Genomic DNA, 22,685 nt, shown 5'->3' on the forward strand with positions numbered 1-22,685 from the left:
TCACGTAGCCACAGGAGGAGTCAAATGAGATGGACCACTTCACACCCCCCAGTTTGTTTTGTTTTATTTCAGAGTTAGTTTGTTAAAGCTGACACAAGATGGTGGGACAATGTACGAAGGGGGGATTCTGCTGCTGAGGTAGCATAGTCATATCATGCTACATCCTGATCTGGTCATTGAGGCTTCCTCAGTTGTTAATGGGGAGAAATAAGGATTTTCCAAGGACCTTTCAGTCCATTCAGAAATGAAACATACCTTTCTCAAGGATCTTTTTTCTCTCAAGGGACCCTAGGAGAAGAGCGTAAATTCAAACAATTAAATTAAGATCATTATGAGTATAGAAGATAAATGCCAACAAACTTCTTCACAGTAAAAAAAATTTTTATGGTTTCTTTCCAAGGTTTTACTGTGTTGTTGCCAAAAGGTCCTTGCCGCTGTGGGATTTTTGTAGGAGAAAGTTGATTAGCACCTTGCTCTTTGCTTTTTTGTGTTGGGATGCTGACTCTAGTCCTCATTATGATTTGCCGTTCTTAATCACACATTGGAGTCATGCTCTGATACTCAAATTTGTCTGTTAAGGTGAACACTGTTGGTCACCTTTCTTTGTCTCAGTGTTCATATTAGTGTATAATCCAAACAGTGCACACAAATGCAAAATGTTCTCATGCTGCTTAACACTTGATTCTTTGTTGTAAGATTTAAGTAACTTTGTGATATTACCTCTTTACAAGAGAACAAAACAGATTTTAAACTGACTTTGGTAATTACTTTTCTTTCACTGATTGATGTTATCAGCAACAATGAACTTGCTTTATTAGAATTGTTATGCTGAGTTTTATTTCAGTTCTTCCAGGTAGCTTCCCAATAGCAAAGTCTTTCTTAACTCTCTGTACTGAAGAGTTGTTACTGATGTAGAAATATACAGTATGTGTGTTCTGATGGTCTAAAACTGCCAGTTTTTCAGACTCCTTCTTGAAAGAGATGTTGATACTAGGAAAAGATTTAGTGAATTGACTTAAAGGCATTAATTTACCCTGTGTTATAATTGATTTTTCTTTACTGTTTTCTCCAGCATACTTTCTGGTACTTATGTTGAATTTAAATTTTTTTTCCAACAAATATAAACTGGTATAAAGGTATACCACTGTGAGGAAGGGGGAAGAAAAGAAAAGCAGAAAAATGCTCAGCTAGTCACTTGAAAAAAAGAGCCAAAATATCGCAGTGATCTTATTTTGATGACATAATGTATTGTTTAAGCACCTGAGCTTCTGGTCTGCTTTTGGCCGCCTTTGTCAAAAATAGTGAAGTAATGGAAATTCTTTACATTGTTAGTAGGTTTAAGATGATTTCTTTTTCTCTTCACCTCCTGCTGGTTAACGTTCTACTACTCTCTGTTCCTGCTGACTCTCTAATACTGAACTGCAGGGCATTGGCAGAAGTTTTGTGGGTTTGGTGTTTTTTGTTTGGCTGTTTTTTTTTTGTTATGGTGGGTTTTTTGGTGTTGTGTTTCTTTTTTTTTTCTTCTTGTCTGAAGATCAAATTTGCCTGATATTCTCAGGATACACTGTGCTGTCCACTTCAGTGGAAAAAGTGTTACTAGATGATCGTAAGACTGCTTGATAATTGTGTATTGTCCATCACCCAGCTTGCCCTGAGTGCTTGCAAGTTTTCAGTCCCTCTGACACCTAACATGCTGCTATTCATCTTTCTGATGGCTAGAAGTATAGAAGATAAAGCTGTGCTTTACATAAGGTGCATCAAAAAGCTAGTGGGGATTTTGTTTCCGTTATCACGTACGATACCCATGTAAATATGTGCAACACTAAACCTGTTTTTTTTCTTAGTGCTTGCAAAATGTGTCTTAGGCATGCAATTCATAAATATTTTTAATAATAAAATTACATTTGGATTCCACTGTTTTAGAGTTCTACTATCTTGTATGTAACACTACAATACTGTATACTTCTATTTCCATCAATGTAGCAGGGGTCACTTAATGAAAATATTATAACCCCAATGAAAAAAATCACTGAAAAGCCATTATAGAAATAAGAACTGCTTGTTTTTTCTTATAAAATATGTGAGATCATACTAACAACTGAAAAGCATGGAATGCTAAGGGCCTTCCTGACTCACTTAATAGTTTGTTCTGTGAAAAAAAATTTAAATAAAATCTTGATAGTATTTTGAATTTTAAGTCTTAATTTTACTCTCTAATTTGTAGCATTTTCTTTCCTTAATAAATTATGAAAATGTGCAGCCTATGTGCTTATCTTGTGACATTTTTCTCCACAGGCAAGTCCTTGCTTTCCCTTTTCCATTCTGCGTTTCCTTAGTCACGCAGTAGGTCTTGTTCCACCATTTACACTATGATTATCCTCCTATTTTTGTTTCCTACTGTTACATGAAAGAAATAAAGATTGTAGTTCTCACACCTGTGTATGTTATGGCCTTAGTCTGATTGCTCTCAAAACAAGCTAGAATTCATACGAAGTTTTTGCATACAATAATTCACTTAAAAATACTAATTATTAGGTGAAGTCTGTAGTTTAGCTTAGTTTCCTCTTCCTGTATCTTGCACTGTATTTCTGCCTAAGGAGGTAAGAAGGCAAGAACTATTATTAAGGTAAGTATAATCCTACTTCTTCTATAATCTGTTTTGTTCTGTGGATACTGAAAATCCACTTTGCAGCTTTCCTTAGATCATTCCTCCAGTAAGGAATGAGTTGAAGAAAGAAAATAACAAAGGGTCTTGGATTACGGTTAATTCATGCCAGCAGACATTTGAGAACTCAAATACTGTGTCTTGTACCTCACAGTTCTAAGAGCTTCTATAGGTTTTGAATTACCTTAATTTGAACTGTAATTCAGGGCTTTCTTATACCTGTCCCTGTTTCAGGTAAGTAAAGAAGTAAACTGTGGTTTTTCTGAAGGTGTTTGAACCTCCCTCCAGGAATGTAAAGAGCAGCACTGAAAACTGCTGAATGGCACAGCTGCCTCTTTAAGCTGGAAAAAGCTTTTGCCTGTCTGTTTTATGGAGGTTTTGAACCCATTCCAGTGTGTTGATTTATGACAGGCAAATACTTACTTGAAGGACTGGGTGCCGTTTCTTTTTGGCTTTTCAGCCACCTGGCATCACACAACACATATTTTGTGTTACATGTCAAGCAGGAAGTCTTTCGCATTGAGTAATTAAGTGTGTGCAGTAGATGAATGTATCTTGGTTAGATCTATTATCTAGCTTCTTTCCTCGACTGTATTAAAATCAAGGCTGTTAAAAGAAAATTGTACAATCTGCTTCACCAGTTGTAAGATTACTGTAGAAAAAAATGTCCATAAATGGTTGCATCAGACAAGAATTTCATGTTTTTAGTTCTTTGTCTTCTGTACTGTTAGGAAAATCTCTAGAATAATTTTACAGTTCATAATTAGACATTGACTAAATGAATTAAATGAAGGCTGAGTATTTTGGACTACCCTGCTTCCTGAGTGCTGATGCATATTTATGAATTAATTTTGATTTTGAAAGTTACTAATTTGGATTTAGTTTCCACAAAAGGCTGTCTTCCTGCTTTATTAAAACACTTTAGATTTAGGCAGTTACTTTGTTTGGATGTGCCTGATTTTCCATCTCACCAATACTTGGTGATTTCAGTTGTCTCTGTCCTGCCAGGCTGAAAAATTACTTTTCATAGTCTAGCCTAAACTTTTTTTTTTTAATATTATTTTCTTACTGGAGCCTTTTTTTATTTACTGGAAATGTTGCCTTAAATTCCATCACATCTTCTGCAGAGTATACAAAGAAAGAAGTTTGATGTGTAAAAATGCCTGTACTATTCCTGCCATTATAGTTTCTCTGAGCTAGACATAATTGTTCATGTTGTCAAAGAATAGCAACAATATATATCTCCTTAGAGAGTATAAATAGAAGAGGAAATGTTTTGGTCTGACATCTTTCCTACAAAATTTGCTTGCCTTCTCAGAACTTGGTTGCTACATCTAGATTTTCAAAGTTTTAGAGGAGTTATATTTGCTTCAACCTTACGCAGAGCATTTAATATCTTTGCTAAGTTAGTCAAGATGCATTTTTTTATAAGTATAAAACTGGCTAATTGTTCTGATTTACTGGGGGGGGGCAGGTAGAATATAAAAGATTTTGAGATTAGTTGTGTATTCCTTTCAAAAGTTAAGCGTGGTGTTGAAGAGTTCTTTGCCAAAGTGGAATACCTGTTTCTTTAATGAGAGCAAGAGTTGGTTAACAAGAAAGCAATAAATGTATGGTGACTCTGTAGAGGGGGGGGAAGTGTCCATGTTTTATGCGTTTATTGTGTATGTCCCACATGCTGAACATCCAACATCATAGGATTTTCTAACTTGGGACATGCTATCACGCAGAAGGATATCAGGAGTATCTTCATTGCTCAGAAAGATTGTTTCAGATTCTACTGTGCTTGTGAAGCTCTTTTATCGGTCATCTTTTTTTTTTTTTTTTTTTTTGTTCTTTCGTTACCCTCTACTCGCTAAGTGTTTTCGTTATTACCTAGTAGGAAATGTTATTTATGACTTCTTACTGGAAATCTTAAGAGCTTATTTTATGTAGCTTAATTTCACTAGATAGAAAATACTTTGCTGAAAAGGTTTGTGTAGTTATGTCGTAGCATCCTATTTCCTTTTTTATTTTGTTCCTTGTGTCGATCTGTTTTCTGGTCTCCTGGGCATTTTCATTCTTTCCCTACATTATATTTGCTCATATAGGACTTCACCGTTGGTCGAATGGCGTATAGGAGAAAATGAAAACAGTAGCGTTTAGCTATTGCAGTGATCTTTGTTCTTGTCCTGACAGGGCTCCCTCAGTGTGCATTTTCACTCTAGGACAGTGATGATGAGCCTTCTTGAGGGCTAGGGCTGAAAGTAAAATTTTACAACATACTGGATGCGGACTTGGTGCGGCTTCTACTGTTGCTTCCTTTGCTTCTTGGCCCATTCCAGTCTCGATTCTTTTCCCTGTGGACATTATTGGCCCCCTTTAGACGTCTGACATCCATTAGTTTATGTCATCAATTCTCATTGCTGGGTGCTGGGAGGCCCAGCCAGTGGAAATTGCATCATAAGTTAGAGAGTTTCGTCATCGCTGTCCAGGGAAAGGGGAGGAGTTGAGTCTCCAGTAAGACTGATGGATGTCCCGTGGGTTGCAGGCCAGTTAAAGGAGGGAACTACTTGTCTCTCGACCTGGAAAAGGACTTCCCTCTGTACCAAGGAGGGAAGCAAAGTGTTGCAAACATGAGTAAATTGATGGGGGGGGGGGGGGGGGGGTATTATGGAGTGCTTTTGCTTTTCCTACACATAAAAAAGCGTTGGGTTTTTTTTTTTTATTTTGGTCCTAAATTACTGACTAATTATGTGTAGACCTAAAAGTGTGTTGAGGTTTAGATTTTAGAGCTCTTTTCTATCCTGGAACAGTTTAAAAAGTTCCTAATGTTTATAGCTATATTTTGCCCATGGTAATTTCTTGAACCTGTTGTAAAACTTTCAGGATGACATGGTCTATTTTTTTTTTTTAAATAGTGGCTAATAATTGAAAAAATAGTTGCAATTTGTTGTATATTTTTTTTTTAAATGTAAGCTTATAGTGTATATGTAATATAGAGGCCCTGACTGACATTAAGATACTCTGTTTATATGGGGCTGTTCTGAGTGGCTTCATGGGCAGTTTAATTTTTAAGAATTGTTTAAATTGCTGTGTCTGTGCACCACCTGTAAGCAGTTTTGGTTTGGTTTTCTATAGTTAGGAGTTGGTTATATTTGTTTGTTTAAAATTTTTCTGTATATTTATTTAAATACCTTTTGCCGTGTTTTACTTTCTAAATATTTTTGTGCAATTGGTCATTCACAAGTAAAATCACATAGGTGTTTGTTTACTGGATATACGTGTGTATGTTTGACGTTGGGGATTTTATGCCAAATTTTGTCGTGGGTGGGTGTGTGCACACAGCATTCTGTTTCACCTAAAGTGTCACTGAAACTGACTGCTTCCCTGTTTAGTTTTTGATAACGGTTTTGTGCCCTAACAGTAAAGCATTAGATAATTTCTCATACTATCACTTAGTGTTCTCTTTCTGAATTTTTTTGTTGGCTGAATTTTCTGATTACATACTAAAATAATACCAGCAATAAACCAAATACTTTTTTCACTAATATGGATGCGTGTGGTTTTGGTTACGGGTGCACTTAGTGCAAGGAAACCAAATGCTGAATTTTTTTCCCAAGTCTATGCAAGTGTTCCTTTTGGCTGTATGTTTAGGAGTGTGCATTACCAATGTAAACCAGACCTTTCGAGAGGTCTTCATTCAACTTGATGTTCTGAAAGACTAGATGAATATATTTTTTTTTTTTTTTTAGTAAATAAAAAAAAAAGGAATAAGCTAGGGAGAGGGAAGGGTTAAGAGTTGTGTATGGGATAAGGGATGGAGATGGGGCCTGAATTGCTTCTGGTTTCCAAAAACTGACACAGTTACTCCTTATAGTAACATTATTGCTTACGGCACATAAGTCCTTACAGTGGTTACTGTTACAGATTGCAGATTGTTAAATTCATGTGTTTTGTTGAAAACATCGCTACTTCTAGTTTGTGGCTTTCTTCTTGCTGAATTGAGAAAACTTGATGTGTCTTCTGTTCGCGTGTTATTTACATAGCAGTTCTCACATCAGTGTATCTACTTTTCTTTTTAAAATTATTAGAAGAAACCTTTAAATATTTATAGTTTGATATTGATACTACTCAATGTGAAAAAGCTTTTACTAATAGAAGTTTGTATTTCTGTTTTGTTTTGGGGATATGGTGTGAATGGCTTAAATATGTATTTCTAAGGAACTTTTAAAATTCATTACTATTTTCTGTTAAGAACATGGTGACAACTTGCAGGTGGGAATGTTTGTTTCAAGCACAAACCTCACAAGAAGAGTTGCACATTTATTTTAATATGTGCCATGGGAATGACTGCAAGTATGAATAACCTGTACAATACCCTTAAGGGGAACAGATAAGCTAGCAAAATGTCTGTGGGATAATCATACCCCAGGCTTACATTATCCTAGTTTTATGGCAATATAACTGACATGTAGTCTGTTTGGAAAATAAATGAGTGCTTTGTTTTCAGAGTTGAAGAAAGGCAATGAAGTACAGAAAAATGTCTGATTCCAAGTTAACTCTTGTGTTGCTTTTAGTGGTCCAGATTTAAATATGTAATTCTTTTCCTTGTCCATCCATCGGTTTTCCATTTCTTGATTTTTCTGGAGAATCTACAATTTTTCTGTCACTTGGTATATAATGTTTATTGCTTCACTCAAAACTCGAGATGTATATTGTCGTAACACAATCATTTAAAAATTAGCTGTTTAACAATCAGAATCACAGAATGGCAGGGATTGGAAGGGACCTCTCTGGATCATCTGATCCAGCCCTTCTGCCAAAGCAGGGTCACCTAGAGCAGTCTGCACAGGACCTTGTCCAGGCAAGTTTTTGATATCTCCAGAGGAGACTCCACAGCCTCTCTGGGCAACCTGTTCTGGTGCTCATCACCCTCAGAGTGAAGAAGTTCTTCATGTTCAGCTGGAACTTCCTGAGCTTCAGTTTGTGCCCATTGCCCCTTGTCCTGTCGCTGGGCACCACTGAAAAGAGTCTGGCCCCATCCTCCTGACACCCACCCTGAAAATATTTAGAAGCATTTATAAGGTCCCCTCTCAGCCTTCTCTTTTTCAGGTTAAACAAGCCCAGCTCCACTCGGTTGCTGCTGTCTCAGCTTGTATTTTCAGTAGAGGAAAAATTAGATAAGTCTAATTAAAGATGTTAACAGTGCATATCCATTTTTTTCAGGACTACTGAAACATTTATTGTAATCTAATATCTTAAATTGCTGTGTATTAAGGCTTTAGTTGCTGGCCCTGAAGAATACGAGTTTTACAAAAAAGGGCTAAGAAAATGTAAAATTATTTGATTTCTGGTGTTTGACTAGTGAAAGTCAACAAAAGTTTTATTATCATTCATTTATTTCTGATGCTAAAGAAAAGACTGCTCAGGGAATGATCATTTTAAAATTTTTATTTTCAAAATGAAAAAGCAATAGATTTTATGGCATAGCTCCATGCCACCTATTTTTACGTACCATGGTTAGGAACATATTTACTTGTGGCCTGTATGTGCTCAGCAGAGACCTAGACATACCCTCATAAGGATCAATTCCTTTTTCTAAGTGTAAAGAAGGGAAACAAATAGTTTGTGTATGTCTTTTATATTTTGTTGGGTTTTTTTAAATGACATTACAGCAAGTTTGTTTATCAGTAACTTTAGAATTTGACTACTCCCACATTGGGGAAACCATTAACTGAATTTCCCTGTTGCATAAAATGGTTTAAACAGACCTTGAAAGTAAAATGTAGTGTTTTATTTGTATAGTACATAAAAATCACATACAGATTGAGAAACAGTAGAAGAAAGAGGACACCGGTATAGTAGGTTAAAGTGTTATGTAAATGGGTAGGAATTATTCTGGCTGTATGTAGAATGGCAACAAACAGTAGTTGTGTAGTTGCAGTTCAAAGTCTCAGGAGGTTTTTAGTAAATCATGCAGTACAATACAGCAAGTCAATTGTATCCCGTGAAAGACAATTAAAGTTATGTTAAGATTTTGCAGTAAATCAGTTTCTGTAACACTGCAATTTCTGGCACTACTGTCTTATGTTGTATAGTATAATAGAACATTTTACTATAGTGAAGCTAAAGCTAAAAGCTTCAGCAAAGCTATTGGTGGTTTTGATGTCAAAGTCAAATCAGAGTTACATATGGAGTACTATACCTGTAGTATATACATGTTTATATATGTGTATGTCACCCGTACTAATTATCTAATGCTTGTAATGTCCCATATGTAGCTAGATGCTTATAGGCTTGTGACTTTCAAGTGGGAGAAGAATGTGTATACTCTATAAATCCTTTACTGTTGTTATCCTACACATCCTTTTCATACAGAAAATAGTGCCAATGTACCAATGCAGTTGGTAAGAAATATCTTTGAAGTCCTATGTAGTCCCTGCTGGTGATGGAAATGAGCTTCCTTACTGGAAGTGGCCAAAGTCAAATTTCCTCAGGGTTATACTATTAGAGGAAATTTAAAATTAGGTTGAATTAAAAGTTCTTGATAGAAACTTATTTTAAAATTAAAATGTTTTCTTTTTGAGCAGACCTACGGATTCTTCCTAATTCAGGATAAAAGTGCATTGCTTTTAAAAAATTCCATTTAGACAATAAGGGCAAACAATTCCAGTGTATGGGATGTTTTCATTTACTTCCTATTTTGTTTCTTCTTGCTGTTTTAGAACCATGCAGCTGTTTCCATACATTACAGTAGAACCTGGTTAGTCGATTGATTAAATGTCTCATAGTTCACCAACTTGATGGTTGTATCCAGAAGTCAACACTAAAAAAATACTTTCTCAGTGTGAGAGAGAAAAGTTAGAAAAAGCACGTGTGAATATTTTCTGTTTTGGGATTTTTGTTTTGCATTTGTTTGAATAATTTACAGATGTAGTCTTGGTGTTCTATAGGTCTTCTATACACTTTTCAATGAATAGTCTGAATATCAAAATTTTTCTCATCCAATACAGAAGATAAGTGCTTATTTTAGCTCTTTTTTGTCACCTCAGTAAAATATATCTGGATACCTAGAAATATGAACGTGGAGAAAGACAGACCTAATGGGGAAGGATGAAAGAAAGAATGTAGCTTGAATGTCGTTGTTCTGGTCTAGTGAGTTAGAAAATGCGTATTGCCTTTCATATGTCTTGTGAATTTTTTCCCTTTCATTCATGATTGAAGAAGGAGGAGGTAGTTTTTTTATTTTTTTAATTGTCTTTGCTTTTCTGTCACTTTATTTTCACAAGTGACGTGTAAAGTTACCAGTGTTATCAGAAGTTAATGGTTTTGTTCTTTAGCTTAATTTAAAGTTAATTAGAAATCTGGATAATCTGTGTCAAGTTCTGAGTTTGCTTAAAATCCATTAAAATTATTTCAAATTTTGAAAACTATCATGGTGTTTAGGTTATAAAAAATTGGAGCAGGTCGTGTTTACTAAGAGATGTAAAACCACAAAAAACTGAACTCTATACTACAAAAATGAATCTGCATTAGAAGGACATGGATGATAGCTGGAGATTAACTAAAAAATGTCGAAGTCCTGAGTAGGTTTTGTTTTAAGTCTGCGTTTAAATAGTAACTTTAGGACTGTTCTCTATGACATGCGTGCGCACAAACACGCACACTCTTTGGTAAGAAGCTGTAAGTTCCACATCAGTTTGTAAGTTATTATCCTCCTCGGAGATACTTTTAATTGTTCTTGATTAATTGTTTCTAATGTCAAAATCTGTTTCACAGATTCATAATATTTGAATAAGGCCAGGCTAATTGCACATTCCTAAGATTATTTTAATGGAAAAAGAATTTATGAAGAGTGACTAAAAGTGTGATTTGGTGGACTGGGCTGACGACTAGCTGTCGGCTTTGAGAGAGGGAAGCAGTTCTTCCTCCTTAATCCTGACCGTTCTGCATTTTGAACCTGCATTAGTTTAAGGTTGTAACTGTATGCCTGAGCGAGAAAGGAAAAGTGGAAAGAAGAGTGATGAAAAAGGTGCAGGAGAAGAGAAAGGAAAAGTTTCAGCAAAAGCCAGACATTACTCTAGTGCAACTGTCCATGGCAGTACAGCCTACATGTCAGAATTAGGTTGTAAATTTAAGGGTGTCACACAGTTGATTGCTTTACTTAAGTTGTTTCGCTTATAAAAATATTTAGTTGTGGTATGATGATACACTTCAAAATATCCAGGCAAGAGTTAAGTAGCAATAATAATTGTGGATCTTATCATTAACATTCCAAATGATATATTAAAAGTTAATTTTAGAAACTTCAGCATGTATTTGCTACATTGTAAATATTTAATAACATTTTTATTTAAACATGGCCATATCCTTACGATTAGTTATGTGTACTTTTAGTCATCAGTGATACATCACTGCAATGTCTTCCATGATATGTGCAAGCATACTAAAAGTGTATTTTTCTAAAAATGTGTATTGCCACCCTGACTTCTTTAAAGGCACATAATTAGGGCTAAGAGTTTATATTAATTATGTGACAGCAGTGACGGGTCAGCTCTGTGCAAGTCTAGCAGTATAACCTTGAATCCTACTTCTCCTTCTCACAATTTAATTCAGAAATTTGTATGGCCGTAGGCCCAGTCTAATACAGATGTGTTGTGTACAGTGAAAAAAAAATTGTGAGCATCTGCAAGCTCACAAGGATTACTCTGAGAGGAACTGATATTTTAACTAACAAGCTTAACTTGCAAAGAAAATTGATCAAGAGCAAATATGTTGAATTACTCTGTAACAGACACTTAACCAAGTGTGCTTCTCATAAAGTCAGTACTTGGTTAAGATCCTTGAAAATTCTGTATTCATGATAATTTACTTGGAATTTTCACATCTCATTTGATAGTAATTTTTGAAATTATGTCCTAAAGGTGGTCTGAGATTGTATAACTTCACTTGAGCTTTTTTTAAATGACTGACTATTTTTTACATAAAATACTGTTTTCATTCTTCTTTGTTATGGAGTTCTAAGAATCCATTTAAATATTCAGATAACATAAAAGTTTAAGGGAATACTGTAGACACTTTAGTCAATTATTTTTTTCTTTAAAATATGGCATATGTTGTATATTGCAATTTAAATATGTAAGTTCAGCTTTTTCTGGGAAACTTGTGAATTTTTTCAATATGGCCGTAGCGTGGTTGGGATTTGTGTTTGTTTGGGGTTTTTCTTAATATGCCTGGAAAAGCTTAGAGTTTATTTTCGATTGTTACAAGTATGGGTAAGTAAAAAGTGCAAAAATCAAAGATTAAAATATGCAAGGAGATCAACACTGGAAGATTAGGTGAAAAAAGCAAGTGAAGAAAGGAATTTACCCAGAAAAACAAGGCATCACTTGGTGTGTTAACAGGAGGAGACAGCTGTTGCCAGCATAGTGGGCCCTGCACAGAGGTATGAAATCTGGAGCGGGAAATGGGAGTTGAAGTGCACAGCACATGAAAGAGAAGTTCATTTTGCAAGCAAGCAAGCACTCTTTCTTTGTGCTGAGTCCAGCAAGTTTTCCATACGTTGGGTATGTGGTTGAAGTTAAAACTACAGCTTAAACTGAATCAGTGGTTTGACATTACTGAAAGGGAAAATGTCTTCTGCTTTCTTTGCCTTCTGTCTCTTCTTCATTCTGTGGTTCCTGGCCCCACATTGCTCCTGCATGCCTCCTTGCACAGGTTCTGGTGCTTAACCCTTAGTAGCCCACAGAGAGCTATAACTGAAAAGCCTGAGCAGAAGGGCCCAGTGAACAGAGCAGAAATTTCTGTTCATAAGCAGGAATAGTCAGAGGTAACTGCTGTGTAGGTTGCAAACTGTTGGAGCTGCTCGGATGTGACTTGCAGCCGCATCCTAAATATATGCGAGCAGAACATTCAGCAAAGCTTTTGTGTGTAATGCATAAATTCTGTCCTGCTCTTTACTGTCATCCACCTATTCATTGATCTCAGAAGTTATACAGTAAGTATTCACTTAAAGGACTGTATTTAAAAAAAAAAAGTTTCTGAACAGTTCTTTCAAATGCACTGAAAGAAGTGTTGCAATTGAAATTCAATGAGAAAGTTTTTAATGAAATATAAATTTATTCTGCTCTAATATAGTTACCTTTAAGAGTAAATCGGTTGTGAAAGTATGTTAAATGCTGGGTTAAATGCTGGGTTTTTAACTTTATTCTGCAGCTATGAAATCCGTTTAATTATTTTATGTAAACACATGCTGGTAGTCACTTGGGTGGACCATCTCATTTTAAATACCTAAAGAATGCTGACATCCTCCACGGTCTCTCTCATGTCATTGTAATCTGTTACTGCAATAATTTCTTTGTACATTTCGTTGTTTGTGTTATAAACCTTTCCTTGTGTTTTCGTATGGATTTGCCAGTTATTGCTATGTTTCGCAGTTGTGCTTGGTGGTATCATTTAATCTCAGAGTAGCTGTTGGTGGACATTGTGCAAGTACTAGAAAACTCAGTCCTGGATCCTGAAATATTAGCTAAATAATGAATAATAAGCTGAAGGATGGAGGTAATAAAATATGTAAGTTTTTGGAGTAGTGTACTAATATGAAACCTCTGCTGGTAATAGAATGAGAATGAAAGTGCTCTAAGAGAGATTTGTGTTCACCTTTGCTTTGTAAAATGTAATCTACATCTTACATGGATAAAGTAGTAGGAAATGGAATAAGTTAGAATGAGTCACAAGCAACTGATAAATTGAAAGCAAGCAGCAGGACCGATTGGAGAAATAGAGTTGGTGGCAAGATGTGTGACCTGGTTGACTGCAGAGTTATAATGGCGGAAGTGTGGACGGATGAAGTTTTTAGGTTGAAGGACAGAAAAAGCAAGGAAGTGAACATTACAGATACGAAGTTTTGCCTGCAAAGGGTGGATGCTGTTTGAGAAGAGGGATGGAAATTTTGAGCGTGGGGTAGAGAGATTTTAAAGTAAATTGAGATAAAGATGAATCCAGAAAAAATCCTGAAGATGGAAATAAAGTGAAATTGCAAGAGGAAGAGGGTGCAAGATCAGCAGTGGTGGATTGAGGGTCAGTGATCAAGAATGGTGGACCAAAAGGAGCAAAGCAAGAAACAGTGTTTAATAAAGATATGGTTTGGCAAATTGTTATTTTGGAGAATGTTAGATCCAGTTAGGATCAAATGTGAATAGGTAAGACCCAAGAAACAGATGCCAGTGTGTCATCTGGTGTGAAGATGGCAGACTTCAACAAGATGTTCAGTAACTCTGTGAGGAGCCACTGGGCATAGAGAAGAACGGGGGAACAGTTGAAAGGTCTTCTGTTGCTCGTGCATTCTTATTATCATTTGTCTCATTGCTTGCTTTTATTTCATTCAGAGCCTTAAGAAAGTGGATGTGATTTCATATTTCACTCTTGCCTATTGTAATAAAAATACTTGAATTGGATTGTATGTATCTGAAACTCTTCATTCTGTGTGTAAAGACAACTACACCAACATAGAAATGTGTAAGACAAATTATAGTTTTAATTTGATTTTACTGAATTCCAAGGATCAACAACATTAACTTTGAGATTTGATGAAGATTTGCTGCACTAGAAATCTGCTCCAATGTACTTATTCTCAGAAAGAGGGTGACTGTTACAGGTGAGATGCAATGTACTAAACTATTTAATTTCTGTTCTTGAGCAGACTACCAAGAGAATATTAATGTCTAATTCACTACAGTCTCTTGAAAACACCAGTATGCATTGCTGAATTTTCAGTCATGCATATGTGCCATTTAGTTTTCCAGTTTTGGAGAAATCCAGATACCAAGCACATGAAAGTTCACCAGTTTATTCTTGAAGAGTGAGCTCTTTTATGTTAGACCGAAGCTTTGGCAAAGTATTCTAAGAAAACTTTCAATTGCGCCTTTCTTTACTCTTTTGGCAATTAATGTGGAATAATTTTCAGCTATTCAGGTTTTTTGAAGTATACCGAAAGAGCTGAAGGTATTCACAACACTTCAGGCATCTAACATAGCATTTTGGTGCTAGTACAGCTTGCGTTGTCAGTGATGGGAGATCACTTTATATGCTGAGTTAAAGGTTTGTACTAGGGGTAGACATCTGCCTTTTTTTTGTTTGTTAATCGGCGTCTCTCAACCTCTTTATATGAGGGAATCGATTGTGCTGCAAGCAGCAAAAGAGGTACACCGAGAAAAGTAAGTTTTATGGCAGAATTCCATGGTTCTCAGCCTCTGGCTACAGTGAAACTAAATATAATTCAATTATGCTGTATTCAATTGTGTTGAAATCTATTTTCTTCTACAGTTACTGCAGACTCTCTGTAGTAGAGCTTAATCTGTTGTTCTGGAAATTTAGCTGTGACCACGCACATGCCCTGTAAATAGGAGACCTTGCCATGAGGAATGTGGTTGTCTGTTATTTTAAAAATGCATGTTTATTGGTATGTAGGGTGATTCAGAAAGGGGCACTTTTTGAGTCAAGATCTGACTTTTCACAACAGAAAGAAACTTAGGCTGTAGATTTTCCTTTCTGTCTCTGAGTGAAATAATTTACTGCTGTGACTTGTTTACTGTTTGTTATACGCATGCTGTGCTGTAAGACAGTTCCTGGGTGTTGGACGTGTTGACAAACTGTTAATGAATCATTCAATGCTCTTGGTTTGTATTTGTGTGTGTTCCTATGTTGTGAGTGAAAAGGAATTAAAAATTGTATATTCAGTACTTTTTCGCAAAAGTGGATTTCTTACAGCATGTTCCCTCCGGACCTGGTGTCTGCTACAGTGTAGTATTAGGATATTAAATAAACCAAGGTTGAACTGTGTATAACTTTAAAACTTTTATTTTATTCCACACACATTTGTAAACTGCCCAAAGCTGATAATTCTCTTGCTCTGGCATGTTATTGAGGTTATCTTGCTTCTTGAGTTTGCTGCCTGTATGACTCTTGGAAAATAATTTTGCTTTAATATATATGCTTTTTTTCTGCAAATATTTAATAACTTCTGCTGCTGCCATGAGGACTGAATTTTGAGATTCTTCATCTTGTTTTTGTTAGCTTTCTTGCGTTTTAGAAACCCACCCCTGTTATCTCACTTACTTTATTAAGCACAGAAGCAGCCGTTGCTATGTGTGCATGCATTCATCCATACGTGTGTGTGTGTATGTGTTGTGTCTATCTATGTATGCATATACCTACTCATGTATAATGCATTTACCTACACTTCCATTTAAAAGAATGCTGTTTACCTGCAGGATGAGGAAGAAGAAACATATGAGCAAACTCTAGAATTCCGCAGAGGAGGTGACGGTCAGCCAAGACGGTCCACACGACCTACTCAACAATTTTATCAACCCCCAAGAGCTAGAAACTGATTAATAAGAAATAAAAGGTAAATATATTATTTTGACGTTTTATTTACAGGTTTAGGATTCAAGAAAAGTAGATCTGCATTGTTGTATACTTCAGTGTTCTTCAGTCTTTGTGAAGTTTGACAGAACTTTCTACAACTTTGCCAGTAGTTGGTTGTATAAGAACCCTCAGGATTCAGTTGCAGATGATGAATATTTTGAACAAATAAATTATTGTAACCACAGTTTTCCAAGCAAGTAGACAATTTAAAATTCCTAGAAAAACCTTGTTTCTCATTTAAAAAAAAAATAAAATATTAAAGAACAGCAGATGTGTGACTGACTTTGTTTAATAGTGGTAATCTTTTTTATAAGGAACAGGCACAGAGTAGTGATTGCTACACCTATGGAGAACTATGGAAATTAAATCAGTGCCTTAGAAGTGAAAGTTTTATGACTCTGTCTTTTTAGTTTAGAAACCACTTTTTGCAGTCACCTACATGGAAGATATGTTTAGCATACTGCTTCTAAATGTTTGGGGGATATTGGTATATTTATGATAGAAGTTGGATATCTCTGCCTCTGTGGTTTTTGTGGCTGTAGTAAGAGACTTAATATACCTGCGGGAAGAGGGAAGGCAATAAAAACACTTTGGCAAATAGATTTTTAACTTTGCTTTATGTAAGGAGTCATGTCAACTGTGCAAGCTTTTACTTGATGCTTTTTCACCTGAGAGCCGCAGCACGTTTCTCTCATTCACATACATCAGACCAGCTTCTCTGAAATCAGTGGCTGCAGTCCCTGCTGAGCTCAGTACTGCCTGTCTCTGTCCAAGGTCCCACATTGTACTTCTTGTGAGCCCTTTATGTGAATTAATATTCTTTCTGTTGTATTGCTTAGCATGAGAAGGAGAATTTGCAATGCTAAAATGTAAAATCTGTGAGCTCGTGATGGGGAGGTACAAGGCCTAAGAATATTTACCATACTCTGAATCTTGAGGGTGTGCTTGCACCTGTACTTTATTAATTTATGCTTTATTAATTAGCAGAAATTCAGGGATTATATATCATCCTCAGAAAATACACCTGATATGTAGATTCAGAAGTCAAAAAAAGGCCAGTCAGATGAAACAGTTATAATTCTTTTGCTAAACAAATCAAGCATGCTGAGCTGCTTTCACGTCACTTGTGGATCTTCTAAATCCTTAATTTTCAAACGCTGATTAAAAGTCTATCCTGAATGAAGAAAGCTTTGTAAAGTCGCATGCTATTTGATGTACACATACAACGTGTCTTTGTCTTGAATCTGATTCCCCTCCCCCGCAATAGCCAGTTTATTTTTACTGAGCTCTTTTTAGTTGCTTTCCTTGCTCCAGTCCTCCACCTTCAGGTGACTTAACAGATGCCGCAGATCTCTGCAGCTTTTGATATTTCTGACATACAGTAATGTATGGTTCTACTTTTTTAATCATATGCAAAAATACCCTTTTCATTTGGGGGACTGCTGGCAGTATAAGAGCAAAAATTGTTCCTAACTCTTGCCAAGGTGATAATTATTCTGGTTTTGCCCATATAATTTGATTTACTATTTTAAGTAAGTGTATCAATCACTATCAATAAACATGTCATGAGATAATTTATGCAGAAATAGTTCTGATATATGCACTGAGCTGAGTTCTAAACTGACTCAGTTGACTCAGGAGTGTCAGTGTGATCAGCTGAACGAAATGTGCTCAATGTAGACAGCAGTCAAAAGCAAGGAGGTTTTTTTATGTCTCCAGGTACTATTTTTGGTATTTTTCTAATTTTACAGTAGAAATCTGGACAGTTGTATTTGGCGTTGGTCAGCTGGGAGAAAGGGGAGAACAGACATCCAGAGACAGTGATAGCAACTCCTGTATCTCAAGAAGAGTGAATGAATTGTTGGCGAATAAGCAACAACCTTTCTAAGGCACAAGTGGTTGTTGCTTGCAGGTTTTCTTACACCTTGCTTTGAAGATTCTAACAGGATCCAGGTTTAAATGGACAGTAGACTCGGTATCAAAACCTACTTACCATTAAAAAAACCAGTTACAGCCCTTCGCCTGCCCCAGTTCAAATACTGTTGTTTCCTGTTAGACCTCTCTAAATAAAGTGTCGGTTAAACCTAAAAGCATTTGTCAACAAGTAGCAATGGACTCATCCAGGGGGAAATAAAAAAGTCAAGATATATTTTAGAAAATGTGTCATGAAGCTGAATATAGTTTTTCAGCAACTACTTACTTTTCTTTAAAAAATACCTCTTTTATTGACAGTACTTCCAGATATGTCCTTCTTTTTCTTCATCATAATTTAGAACTCTCTTCCTCAGTTGGTGAAATGAGATCTTTTCTGTGTCCTGTTTTGACCCAGGACTGTTTACTTCAACATCTGCTCAAGTTAGATAGATAGTGCCGATTTGTCATCCGAAATTGAATTTATTAACCCAGTGCAATGTACAGTCAGTGGCAGCTTAAACCTGGTAAATTTTGTCTACTTTTGTAAGTCTAACTCTGTTGGAATATTAGGTGCTTTATCTTCAACAATACAATTAGCAAATATTGTAGGAGTTATCTGAAATAGTCATCACTATAAACAGCAATTCATTATGAGAAAATACAACTTACTGCTTGATAGAAAGATTCATTCCATTTAGATCAAAGCATTCAATGCCATTTTTGGCTGCTGTAACTGAATTGTCTTGAACTTCAATTAAGTAGAAACTATCTCTAAATGTCTAAAATGTAGTCAGAATATTTGTGTATTTTATATTTAAACGATTTGCTAAATCTAGCTATTTTAGCTAGCTGCTTTATCAGATTTAGGCTTGTATTTGGAAGATTTCCAGTATTAAGCTCAACTACATTTCAACATAAAATAATGTAACAGCCATTAGATGTCAATACCAGAAAGAAGTTGTGAAGATATGAAATTACATACATTGTTCTTAGATGCTTGAAACACTCAAATCACTCAGGCAGAAAAAGAAAATAGAGAGGCAAGAGATGCCTTCTATATGGAGGTTGGGTGGTGCTAGGGAAGCATAGTTAGCTCCTGTATTAGTTCCAGTCAAAACAATCCTTTCTTTTGTCTGGTAATTGTAATATGGATTTCTTCCTATGCCACTGTGTTCCAGTGAATATCTGGAAAACTGAACATCTTACTCCTTTCTCTTTAATAATGTGGCATTTGTGGTTGTCTCTGATTAGTGTCAAAAAGTGGAAATTCTTCCTCAGCTTTAGAACACTTTATGGACAATCTTTTTTGAGGATAAAAATATTTTAGTGCTGTATCCAGAAGCTTTTTCTGTGTGGTACAGACTAGCTTTTGCCTGCTAGATTTGCTTTCTGAAGCTCATGTAGAGTCCACTGTAGCTACCCTCGTTTGTCTTGTTTTATAGGTACAGTGATGTGAGGCGATGTTTACTGTGATACTGTGGTGGACGTGTTTACCAGGAGTGGCTTACAGCCCCCTGTAGTACATCTCATGCTACCATGTATGTTATACTTAGGTAGTATTTTGAAATGTATTGTGTTTGACCTAATGAAGTACTGGTTGAAGACAGTGGAATTAGAGAGAAACCAGTAATGAAAATCTATTAAGCTTTTCCAAAAATAAGTGGTGCATGTAATCAGTTCTTTTCTGATTTTAAATGTAGGCAGAAAATCAAACATAGTCTTTTTCTAAATTGCTTTCAGCTTACCCAGACTTGTACAACAGTGTAGCTTTAATGTCTTGACATGTAAAATTTCAGGAATATTTAATGTCATTTCCTAAAAGTGGACTTCTGTATGTTTTTTTCCTCCTTCTCTTATTCCTTAGAGCTTTTGAGAGCATGGCATATTGTTCTTATTTCAAGTTTTTGATAACTTCTTAGATGAAGACATGATTTATCAGGGGAATTTATAAGGGATCCAGTGTGACATCAGTTTACCAAAACTTTGCACTGTAGGATGCTTTACCTCTGCACCAGATCATTGATAAATGAGACCTTTACTCCCTGACAGGGAGTACCTCTGTATTATCTAAATCAACTTTTTTTTCCTGAAGAGACAAGCAGAGTCCTTCTTGAAGATTATTTTGTATTATAAATGGGTAAATCCTGTAGAATTTTAATATTGTAGGATTTAACATTTAAAATGCCAGGGTGCTTTGTTTTCAAAAGCAATTTAGACAATTCTAAAAGTAAAGCTTGCTGGCCATATTTGTATTGAATATGAAACATTAGGTCCCTGCAGTAGACGTTTCACCTCAGACCCAAAAGCTCTTTAGACCTACCTGTATGTTACATCACTTGACAGGGAGGACTTATTAGCACCAGTACAACAATGCAGAAATGAAGCTATACTGCTTCCTGGATTAGTTTTCCACATACTCATTTAGGTGTTGTAGTTGCCTTTGCAAATCTGGGATTAAGTATTGATAATTATCAGCTCATAATCTATGTCTGCAGTATAATGGGGTCTTAAGTGTGAGGAAGCTTAAGTTTCTAAAATCCGAAGTTGTTTTTTGAAAGTGGAATTTGGATCCATGGAGTTGTTTAGCCTGGGGAAGAGAAGGCTCTGGGGAGACTTGATTGCAGTCTTTCGGTACTTAGAAGGAGCTTATAAGAAAGATGGGGACAGACATTTTAGCAGGGCCTGTTGTGACAGGACAGGGGGTAATGGTTTTAAACTAAATGAGGGTTTACTTAGACTGGATATAAGGAAGACATTTTTTACGATGAGGGCGGTGAAACACTGGAACAGGTTGCTCAGAGAGGTGGTAGATGCCCCATTCCTGGAAATGTTCAAGGTCAGGTTGGACGGGATTCTGAAAAACCTAATCTAGTTGAAGATGTCCCTGCTTGCTGCAGTGGGGTTGGACTAGATGACCTCTAAAGGTCTCTTCCAACCCAAACTGTTTCATGATTCTATTCTTCTAATGAGCTGCTTGCCATGCTGTTCTGTGCTTCAGGTGTTAAGAACAATTGCTGCAGACCTCCAGGAACTCTTCACTTGGTGTATATTATTAAGACAAAGCAGCAGAGTAGTCACGTGAAGGTGAAGTATCAGAAGTATGAGGTAGTCAGTACATCACTGTGATTGCAGTTGACCAAGAAATGATTGTTTATTAATATCCAGTAGTGTGAGGTAGAGAACACTAACTCAGAATTTTGTCAGGGCACGGCACTGAGGGCCCTTGAAGCCACTCTAGGTTGTTTATGGTATGAGTCAAATACTACCTGCAGCAGGTCTGTATAATAAGATACTCCTCCTGGAGGATCAATATATAAGAATTAGAGTCTAACAATAATAAAAATACATCCTGAGCTTACACCTCCTGCATAGAATGCCATGTTAGTATGAAGAAGAAGGGGAACAAGTAATCAGAAATGAGTGTTTGAATGGTCATAGCTTTTGGAGGAGCTTGAAAGAACCGAAGAGTGTGAACCTGTAAGTGCTTGTTCATTATCTGTTTCTTGGGTCTTCCTTTGCCCCAAGAGAGAATTAATCTACACATTCTCAAACTTGATATAAAATCTGTACTAATGGAGAAACTGCATTTTTGTGATAAGCTGTTGCCAGAAAGCATTCTTTCGGTGTGTTATACCTATTGTGTTTATTGCATTGGAGTGCAACTTTCCAATTTATTCTTTTAAAGACTTATATCTCTGTAAGTACTGAAAAGCAGATACCCACTCTAGGAGGACGAAAATAAAATAACAGTAAAGAATATGTTGCACAAAGAGCAGAGAGTTTTTATGCTTATCTTTTCTATTTTTTTTATTTAGCAGCCTTCTCGAGGTGGGGGGAAATTCACTGGCATCTCCAACTTAGTGAAGACTTGTAGAAGAAATTCTGGCTTTTTCCAAGCAACAGGATTGAACAAAGAAGGCTCATGTGAGCAGAAGGAATTTGGACCTGACACCACAAGAGACTTTTTTAAAGTTCTTAGTTACATGAAGCTGAATACTTTTTACATACGGAAGAGGCAAATTGTCATTGCTGCCATCAATAAAACCACAGTGCACTATTCTATTCTTTGCCTTGTATTCTTTTTACTGAGCCTCCATTGTTAGTTAACATAATACTAATGTATCATACTTTTTATTCAGTTTTAATTGATTTTGGTTCTAATATTGTTTCTAGTAAAGTAAAAGTGAAATTTATATTTTCTCAAACGCAGACAGGATTGGACCTTTAATTTAGATTTTAGGCTAGCATGAGTGAAACGTTAAAAATTTTCAGCTAATTATTGTACAGTGAAATTTTGAATAAGTTTTGAATGTGTTTTCTGTGTTTATTTTCCAAAGTTGCTGAAGGCCAAATTACAAATTTGCCTATTATGTTTTTCATGATCTGTGACTAAGAGGTCGGAGGGGAGGGGAAAAAAAAAATCATCAGTTTCAATAGTCGTTTTCTAAATAGTTTTAGGTAAATATTTTCTTTTTAGGAATATTTATATTACAGAAATAGAAACATTTCTAGAAGGTACAGGAAGGTAGTTTAAACAAAAAATACTGAAAGATGCATATGAGTATTTTAAACGTAAATATGTGTATACATGCACACTGGTGCAACCTGTTGAATAGTAGGTTCTAACTTTCTTGTAGCTTTAAATTTTGCTGTTATTGCTTCATATATTACATTTTTTTCAATTACCATTGACACT

At 35.9% G+C, this 22,685-nt stretch overlaps 1 protein-coding gene across 2 annotated transcripts in view; it reads left to right on the forward strand.

The window, feature by feature from the left end:
• The window catches only part of TDRD3 (tudor domain containing 3), a 115,016-nt gene extending 92,965 nt beyond the window's left edge, over positions 1–22,051 (forward strand). Inside the window, exons 13-14 of one of the 2 annotated variants that reach the window (XM_075422715.1) lie at positions 15,919–16,055; positions 21,808–22,051. In XM_075422715.1, coding sequence (XP_075278830.1) covers positions 15,919–16,038 — 120 coding nt within the window. In that variant the 3' untranslated portion in view covers positions 16,039–16,055; positions 21,808–22,051. Of the gene's footprint in view, positions 1–15,918; positions 16,056–21,804 lie in introns of both variants that reach the window. The other variant, XM_075422706.1, reaches the window with a different exon arrangement.
• Positions 22,052–22,685: the final 634 nt, after the last annotated feature.

Source organism: Opisthocomus hoazin, chromosome 1 (assembly GCF_030867145.1).
Source record: "Opisthocomus hoazin isolate bOpiHoa1 chromosome 1, bOpiHoa1.hap1, whole genome shotgun sequence".
NCBI classification, from domain to species: Eukaryota; Metazoa; Chordata; class Aves; order Opisthocomiformes; family Opisthocomidae; genus Opisthocomus; species Opisthocomus hoazin.